Source organism: Bactrocera latifrons, unplaced genomic scaffold (genome assembly GCF_001853355.1).
Source record: "Bactrocera latifrons isolate USDA-ARS-PBARC rearing strain unplaced genomic scaffold, ASM185335v1 scaffold_59, whole genome shotgun sequence".
Taxonomy (NCBI): Eukaryota; Metazoa; Arthropoda; class Insecta; order Diptera; family Tephritidae; genus Bactrocera; species Bactrocera latifrons.
In genome coordinates, this window is record NW_017537256.1 from 448 (window position 1) to 10,214 (window position 9,767).

Below are 9,767 nucleotides of genomic sequence, written 5' to 3' on the forward strand. Positions count from 1 at the left end.
AATTTAACATTTTTTGATTATATTCTATGAGTATCCCAACTAATTAGTTAAATTTTCATTTATGTATGCATGTATATATGTATGTATATATTTGAATAATTCTTGCTGTGCGTATTTTCAATACCTGCACGATTTCCAACTAAGCTACATACATAAATCAGTATGCCACTTATTTTGTTTTTTAAATTAGCTTTGCCATTTTTGTCGCCCTTTACGCTAAATACGTAAATATGTATGTATGTACATTAACTGATTTTTTTATGTATATATGTAGGTTTGCAAATATTTTGTTTTTGCTCGATACATTCATATTTGCCCGCATTTGCTGCCTAAATTTGTTCAATATTTACAATATTTTTACACTTAGTGGACACTTCAGAATTGTACGCTTTTTTGTTTGGGCTCGACCTTGGGATATAATACAAATCTTTAATTCGATCTTAACAAAAAATAGAAGAAAAAGTAGCACTCAAAATCCTACTGAATATTTTAAGTGAGAATGTGAATCTTCAATTTCATCGTCCGTATTTCTTCAAATATGATGCCGGTCGATTGGCCGCCAAGATCGTGTGATATATCACACCGTTAGACTTGTTAGTTCGAATGTTAACAAATATTCCCTATTAAATTTGATGTTTTTTCTTAAAAAAAAAGTAGGGAACCTCAAAATGAATTACCGTTTGTAAGGTTTGGTTTTTAATTGTAAAAACCAGAGGTGCTTGCATGCGAAGAGGTGGTTATGAGAGGTGTCGATTCTGGATAAGTACGAGTTTAATTTGCTACTGTATTCAGAACACAGTTGCGCGAGGGTTAGTCTAGATTTTCAGGGCTACATGTTGTTTCTGTATCGGCAGAAAACATTCCTCAAGTGATGTCGACCGTTCCCACGGCGATCTGGTCTAAGTGACCGGAACGGTCCCAGTTTGTTAAACGGCCAAGGACTGTTAATTCTTGGAGCAGATCGAGCTCCTGGTTTGACTCCAAGACCCCCATTCACTGAGTGGGGGTCAGTGAAAATTTTGATGGCTTCACTGTGTATGACGGTCAGTTCGTGTCCAAAGTTAGTTGCGTTCGAAGACTGATCGGCCTACTGGTCCATGCCGTCGACGTAATGTTGGCAACAGATCTGGATGTTCGTAGGAGACTGTTCCACTTCAAGCAGATGATTTCAGTGATAGTACTGCGAAAAAAAACTCGGTGCTCAAAGAAATCGTTTTTGATTGAAAGTTAATGACGTTTCTGGAATATTTGGACACTGTTCTCGGAGCTGGAGCAACGAAAATTACTGCTTTTAGATTACAACTACCTCAAAGTTTCAAAAGTACTTCATCTTCATAAAAAAAAGTAGACGAGAATGAGACAAGCTTGACAAATTAAAAAAAAAAAATTATAAAGTTTAAATAAATTTGGTTTTATAGTAAAGCTGTAAGATAAAAATGTTGTTAACTGAGGAATGTTGCATAAAAACAATTAAGTAATACATCCAAAAAGCAAGACTTTTGGTAAAATTAACCGATGTCTAAATTATGAAATCAATACTAAGCAGTATATTGATTGCTTTAATTAAAAACTAGTAGATCCCTCCATTTGCCATTCCTGAAGAGGATTATTTTACTCCGTGGATTACATTATGGGCCTTTTATTAATGATTCTTAACTTTTTATTACTATATATAATATAGCCTGCGTGCACCGGAGAGAGTTTAGTTTTCCAACGGTAGAATAATTTTTCAAATATGTCAAGAGTTTCGAAGCCTGTTCATCTCAAATTAACAAACAGTCAAATCTCTTTATGATATTAAAATCTCCTTATAAACTTATTAAGTGTTTAGTATTTTTAAAATATAGTATATGATGATTTTTTCTTTAGGAACCAAGTACAATTCCAGAAAAATTATTTAAAAAATAAGATTTTAAAGATATTAAAAAAATATATATTAAAATCAAAAACTAAATTAATATGAAAAGTACAAAATGATCAAATGTTTGCATATCTCAAGGCGCCCAGCTTTACAAAAAATATTTAAGCTTCGAAGTACGCTTCAATCAAGCTCCGTACCATGAAGCTTTTTTCGGAAGCTTATTTACAAAGTTATATTTTGAATTTGTATTTTTTTTACGATTAAAATTATGCAACAACTGGTGTTTTTATGAACTCTGTATAATCATTCTTATTCAACAATTTTAACAACATCGCGTCTATAAATATTTTTTACACTTTAGATTGTTTTAATTATTTTTTAGCTTGATGCAGTAGCTACTATTGATTTTTTCAACTTTGCTTAAAAAATTATATGGTAAAAATGGCATTTTTCGAAATACACTTACATATAGACATATGTATATGGATTTCTAACGAAAGGGAGTGCACTAAATTGTGCTCTACTCACACATATACAGTTAACATGTAGATATTACGACTATAAGCTCCAATTTTACAACTGATTTGAGTACTTTTCTGGCTTTTGAGTTAAACTGCGCACACACATGCATACATTAATGTGTGTGTGTATGCGCAATATTCATTAATTATTGTATGTAATGTTTAAAGTATTATCTGCGCTTTAGGACTAATTGTATTTGAAGCTTTCATTAAACACAATGTGCTCAAATTAGGCTTCGGCTTCAATTACATACATACATCAACAGTTAAGCATTTTACAGAGAAATTTGTTAAGAACTCGTGTTGAAGAAGGCAAATTATATTAGTAACTATACAGAGACTAAAAGCCGAATAGCAAAGTTGAGGAACTAAATTAAAGCGAGTTAGTTAGTAATGGTAGTTTTCGGTTTGGAAAAACGCTTGCCTATGGAAAGTATACCTCATTGTTTTGTATCTTTTTTTATTATTTCTTACTGGTTACAAATACTATAATATATAGGCTATATACAGGCGCGTCGTCTTGGTAAGAGGACAAAAAGTTTGCAGCTTTTTAAGCTCTCAAATTTTTTTTGGAAAAATTGAATTTTCATCAATTTTTAGTAAATTTTTCTACAGCATTTACACATACATACATTTTATGTCAACAATTTTAAATTTCTTATGCTAAATGTTCATCTCTTCTACTGTAAGTTTGTGCAATTTGTTTTGAGTTTTTAAAAAGTGCTTAAGTTACCGTAACAACTTTCAAAAAAATCATTGTAACTTTTTTGTCTTCAGCACAATTCTAAAGTAAATGTTTTCTTTGTTTTCTACAGAGGTGGGCTTTGCTCTTTATTATAATGTAGCACTTTACTAATGTTATTTTATTTCATTTACCGTTATTATTATTTTAATATTTTAATTTTTTATTGTAAATCATATATTAAGTAGTATTGGGTTTTCAGCTTATTCGTATTATACAATCTGCTTAATATTTCGTTTGTTTGCAGAAAATAATAAAAAAATATATATCATTTTTTATATAATATCATTCATCGTAATCCTATAGAAATAAACTAAAAATTGGTACTCATAATTGGCTTCATTTCCAGAAAAGACAGGGAATTGAGGTGGACAGGGACACAGGGTTAAGCATCTATGGGCCAAACGAGTGAGGGTTGGTGTCTTTACAACAAAATTTGACAACAAAATCGCTTTCCGTCTAGAAGATCACTGCAGTGTCTTCCAAGCAGAGATCATAGCAATTAAAGAAAGACGTCTAGTTCTGACAAGGGGTGAGCTCACAACAAGAAATATATTTATATAAATATATTGTGACAAAAAAGTACCCGTAAATTATAAATAAAACCCAAATTCCAGTCCTCGAAACACCTTTCATAAAAACTTTGGCTTTCAGCTCCTTCAGCGAATTTTATCTCTTCGATCGACTGAATACGAGTTTCATTGGGATGATTGTTGACATGTTTGCATGTCAAACTTATAAACCAATGTCTCACTGGCAGTTATAATGCTCTCCATGAATGTCGGAACGGAATTTGCACGATGAAGTATGTCCAAAGAGACCTGTTTACGGTGCTCTTTTTGAAAACAATTCAGCTTTATCGGGCCGAGTCGAGCAGAAACACGTTTCATACCCAAAATATCCATCAAAACCATCCGAACAGACCCGCGAGAGATGTCGAGCTCTCTTGTCATCTCTCTAACTCTTGCCTGAAGATTCCCAAGCACCATATTCCTCACTTTTTTAATATTTTCATAAGTTGAAGAGGTCGAAGGTCGTCCAGAACGAGGCATATCTTCAAGGTTCTCTCGACCGTCTTTGAAGGCTTTATACCACTCGTATGCTTGTGTTTTTGATAAAACTGAATCACAGTAAGCCTTTTCCAACATTCGAAACAATTACGTATACGAAAAATTTCTTTAGAAATACAAAATTTGAAATAAATTCTTTGTCCCATATTTTTATCAGTTGCAAAAATCGGAACGAACTACCGAGCTCGCGATCATATTTGGCATAATAATTAAGGGCTGTCCTACCAACTTAGCATACTACCTTTTTTTGTTTTTAAAACATCATTTATCCGGGGAATTTAATTACAATTTCCGGGAGCACTTTTGTCACACTATATGCAGATAGCCAAGAGGTTTTAAAATCACTAGAGTCTCTTAGGGTTTCGTAGAAGAAGGTGAAGGAATGCCTTACCCTCTTCTTGGATCTAACATCTTATTTAACGATAAACTTGCAATGGGTTCCAAGTCACGGTAATATTCCTAGTAACTGGGACGCACATTAACTAGCCAGAACAGGCTCCACCCCACAATTAAATACCGAAAAAGAGGGAATTTTTATGTCTCTGACTACTTGTAGATAGTGGGGGGAGACTACTAGTAACGCCTGACTATTGTGGAAGCAGTCGGGAGGTAAAATAAGATAAAACATCTTCTATGCGAATGTAAAGCTCTGTAAGGGAAAAAATTGCAAAGATCTGTCGAGGGTTTCTTGACGATATTTTAGAGGTTGACCAGATATAACTTTTTGCACTGTTGAACTTCATTAGAAGCGTGGAGTGGTTCAGCGAGGAGACGATAGAGTATCCTCTCACTCTAATAAGTGCCGGTAGTTTCACAATGGGTCACCTAAAGTATTTTATTTCTATAATTTTTTAGAAATAAAATACCGCTACATTAAACAATTCTAAATTAATAAACTTCTTAGTAAAAATTTTAGAAAAATGTAAAAAAATTAATAAATACATATATCTAAAATAAAAAAAAAAAAAATATAACTGCTTACCTTCTTAAGCGTATTTAAATCTATATGTCTGTATGTACATAATGCATTTGTCAGCTTTCAGATCTTTGAAAATGGTTCCGTTTCAGGTTCTTACAACATTTTTCAAAAACAAAAAACTAATAATAATCACGTGCCACCTACAAAATCTTTTATCTTCATTTCTTATTATCACTTCACTCGATTTCATAATTTTTTACGACTTTCTTTTAACCATTTTTTCACGCTGCTTTCACACCCATGTTGTAGACTTTGTATTTCACTTCGAATGTGACACGATTGAGTGCGAAATGGCGGAATGTGATAGCATTGAATGCGAAATGCCCGATATCTCGGCATCGGTCGGGCCCTCTACACTGCACACAGAGTCTTCGGGTGTGCGCGATGGTTCGGCTTCGGTAATTTCAATATCTTGATGATGCTTGTTGCTACGGTGTTTGGCACTCAGAGCCTGCAGTTGCGAAAAAGCGAAAAAATAAGTCAAACAAAATGATTATTACAGGTAAATATATGCATTTTTTTTTAAATTGAGTAGTAGTCAATAAGTATGGACATCTATTAGGCATACTGGTATTGTGCTGATATGAGTTTCTTTCATTTTGTATTATTAAAAGAGTTGGTGAAAAATTGTGCGTTCACATATATTCATATGTATGTATGGAAAACCAAAAACAAAAGATTTAACAATGATATACAGTTAATACAAGCGCATGCTCTTCATGCGATTTCTACCTTCAAGTCATTGAAATTATGCATGTATGTTGTTAATGGGTGTTAGAAGTGTAAAAACCAAATTTCAAATAAATCGTAGGCATCTACATAATGATTTTTTTTTTTTTATAAAAAGGAAGCTATTTTTGAGGGATTGTTCACATCTATGTACATACAAGTGATATTTTGTAAGTATAACAAGGTATATTATAAAGATTTATATAGGTACATATATAAAAAGAGGAAGTCAGTGTCGAAAGTGTGCGCTGTGGTCGTGTGCTTATCTTGAATGGGTATGTTGCTGAGCTAGGATAAATAATTTATGTGAACACATACATATGTATGTAAGTTATATACTTTTTCATAGTGCCTAGATGGAGCAGAGGGCAGACACAACATATGTGGATATTATTTTCTACATTCTTGTTACAAGAGGACTCTATAAATTCGAAAATAGGATTTTGTTAACGTTTTTGAAAATTCACCTAGCGCAGTTTTATGATCCACTACTCTCTTTACGAAATCTAACATAACCTAAAAGTAAAGTTTCTGTGCCTTTAACAAGGTGTTTATTAACCGATACAATTATACATCTAAAAGCGAATTCATGACTATTTCCTTTTGAATATTTTACAATCACAAAAAAACATCAACATAACTGTATTTAATATAGCTTTCCGCTCATGAGGAACTTTGCTAGGTTGGCATGAAACAATGGTCCTTATTTAAACGTATACAATGTTCTCTATTTGTTTTATGCTTTTACAACATTAAACTTCAAATTTAAAGTTTTATCTTTATATAACGAAGTTTTCAATAAGAGCGCTATACGGAAACAACGTTTTCAAACATAAATCAGCCGATACTGCTGCAATTTCACGTTTTATATTCGTACGAAGTTTATCAATCGTCGCTGGCTTGTTGGCATAGACCATAAATTTGACGTAGCGCCACAAGAAATAGTCAAACGGCGTCAAATTGCACGACCGAGGTCGTGAATTGATTTGGCCATTTCGTGAGATAACACGTTCACCAAACATGGTTTTCAATAATAGATTGTGATATTCGCTGTGTGGCTCGTGCCGCCCAGATGTCGGGGCCACACATTGTCCAAGTCCAATGCAAAGATGATCTCCAATTCGGGTCAAAAATATTCGGTTATCATTGCGCGGTAGCGATTCCGATTCACAGTAATGTGCCGGTCGGCCTTGATTATCACGGAAAAATTACGGCCCAACGACGCCGCCGGCCCTTAAACCGCACCAAACCGTAATTTTTTTGGGATGGAATGGTGACTCATTGCGTACGTGTGGATTGCTGCCTGATCAATAACGCATATTTTGCTTATTGACTAAGCCATTCAGCCAGAAATGAGCCTCATCGCTGAAGATGATTTTTCGATGGAAAATCCGGATAATTTTCAAGTTGTTGCTCAGTTCGATTCACGAACATCCGACGATTCTGGTGGTCAAGAGGCTTCAGTTCTTGCGTCAATTTGATCTTGTAGGGATGTAAGCCAAGATCTTTTCGCAAAATTCACCACAACGACGTCACAGAGATGCCCAAGGTTTGAGTACGACGTATGAAAGTCTGTTTTGGGTCTTCCTCAATTGATGTGCTAACGGCAGCAATATTCTTGACACCATGGGCACTTTTTTGTCTTACTGACACTGTGCCTGTGGATTCAAATGATCTGGCAGGACGATTATGACGACCATAAATTGTACGTAGCGCTGCGCTCTATAAGCTGAGACCACTCACTCCGAATTTCGGCAGAAAACTTTAATATAGTCGACTCGTTGTTGGATCGTATATCTTTAAATGATGAAATGGCAAACTTTAATGAAGAGAAATGTCAAAAGAGCGGGAAAAATATAGCGTCGTTTGCTATCCCTATCGGTCTACTATTGTAGCATCCCTTTGAAAATACCGGTTATATGTAATATATGAACTAAATTTAAGGCAACAGCGTTGGGTTTTGATATAGTCTTCTCTCGATCATCTTTGAGATCGATAAGAATTTTAAAGTATTTCCCACTTTACAGGATCCGTTAGTTTAAAGTTTGTATTATATAATGTAAAAGAAAACACGTTTCTGCACCTCCTGATACAGGCTCCAACACACAACAACTCACAGCACACATTATTATAGAAGGATTTTTGGAGGTTACACCAGTAATATATACAGAATACTCGGACACACCGAACAGATTTACAATCATATTCACACATTTAAGAGCAGAACGGGAAAGTAAGGTGGGTTTAATGTGGGACAGCAAGTTTTCAGGTCAAGAAGTTAAATTAAGTACGCGGGATATTGGGAGGATTTTATTCAAATTTGTTAACTACACAAGAAAGGAGAGATTTTGTCGATGTGTTTAGTTCGGTTCTTACCTTATCTTTGCTTCCTTTTTTCTACATGGTAACGAAATTAGTAACGAAAACATTTAAGATAAATTAATAATGAACGTTAGAATTGAAAATGAATTGTTTACAAAATCAATATAAGAATTGGTATGCATGAAATTTCATTTATAAGCTAACTATGGGTAATACATATATGTAATATATTATATATATATTGTAGACTATAATTTCAGACATGACCACGTTTTGTATAAACAAACTGAATTGAATATTGTAGGTTATGATTATGCATGAATTTGTGTATGATAACCAACTGATTAACACTAAATCGGGAATGAGGCTAAGCGAATGCTCAAATACTAAATTTTCGAAAAGGCAAATAAGGGTTTCTGGAAACTATTAAACTTCCGTGAATGAAATATAAATTATTTAGTAAATCATAACTTTTAGCGCTAATTCATGATTTCAAATATGTATATATTATATAATATATATGCAAATCACTGTAGAGTTTATAGATATACACTGATTTTGGGCTCAGTAACTTTATAGATTTAATTTGTATATAAATGGATTTTGCTTATGACGAATTTTCAAATAAATGCTATTTATAGTTAAAAATAACGGTATATTTATACGTATATGTATTTCTTAACTTCTTGTCAGACAATTTTCTTTCTAACTCATAGTCAGAGGCTTTTATATTCTTTGCAAAACTTACTTGTAACGAGAACCGACGATGTCCAGCTTTCCGTCCGCCACGTCGTTTACTTATATGCGGATTGTCTTGACGTAAGGTTTTATTCTTTAAAATTTCAAGTTGTGTATACAGTCTGGAAACAAATTTATATAAATAGATATTATTTTTTCCTAAATTAAATATAAAAATATTGATGTATATTAGAGGCATTGACAAGTAAAGTGTTAGTATAAAGCATTATACTTGTCAAAATTGAAAATATTTATTTAAAATAATATTAAATTTTAGAAAAATTTTAGTATTTTTTTTTTGTTCCTATAAAAAAAATTAAATTTTATCACTTTCAACAATTTGCTGTGAACGCCAGTAATATACAACTGCATATTATCATACTGCATACCTTTTAAGTTCAGCACGTATATCCTCTGGGCTCATTTCGGCAATGGTCAGTTCACCAATATCGGGATCACCCAAACATAGACCAGCATAACCACCGCCCAGACGTTGCGGATCGTTGACCTTGAAAGCATCCACAGGTAAACGTATTGATAGATTCATGGGCAAGGGGACCTGCAAGCTATGAATTTGCAACAAACACTGCCAAAACACACGAAGGATGGTAACGAAAATCATAACACAACAACAACAGAAGAGTGATAGTTACATACATTAAAGATTTTGTATGTATGTTTGTTAGAACAAATTAAGTGGGGATGAGAGAAGAAAATTATGATTATTTTATAAAAAAATATAACAATTGCATAGAGGATGGAAAAGTTAAAGAAGAACGCTTAAAAATTTTAAATTAAAAAAAAT

General features: G+C 33.4%; 1 protein-coding gene across 1 annotated transcript in view; it reads right to left on the minus strand.

The window, feature by feature from the left end:
- Nucleotides 1–5,182: 5,182 nt before the first annotated feature.
- Nucleotides 5,183–9,767, minus strand: part of LOC108974837 — a 93,118-nt gene continuing 88,533 nt past the window's right edge. Inside the window, exons 12-15 of the mRNA XM_018942925.1 lie at nt 9,352–9,470; nt 8,973–9,084; nt 8,279–8,299; nt 5,183–5,624 (exon numbers count right to left, since the gene is read on the minus strand). Of these exons, the coding sequence (XP_018798470.1) occupies nt 5,433–5,624; nt 8,279–8,299; nt 8,973–9,084; nt 9,352–9,470 (444 nt within the window). The 3' untranslated portion in view covers nt 5,183–5,432. The remainder of the gene's footprint in view (nt 5,625–8,278; nt 8,300–8,972; nt 9,085–9,351; nt 9,471–9,767) is intronic.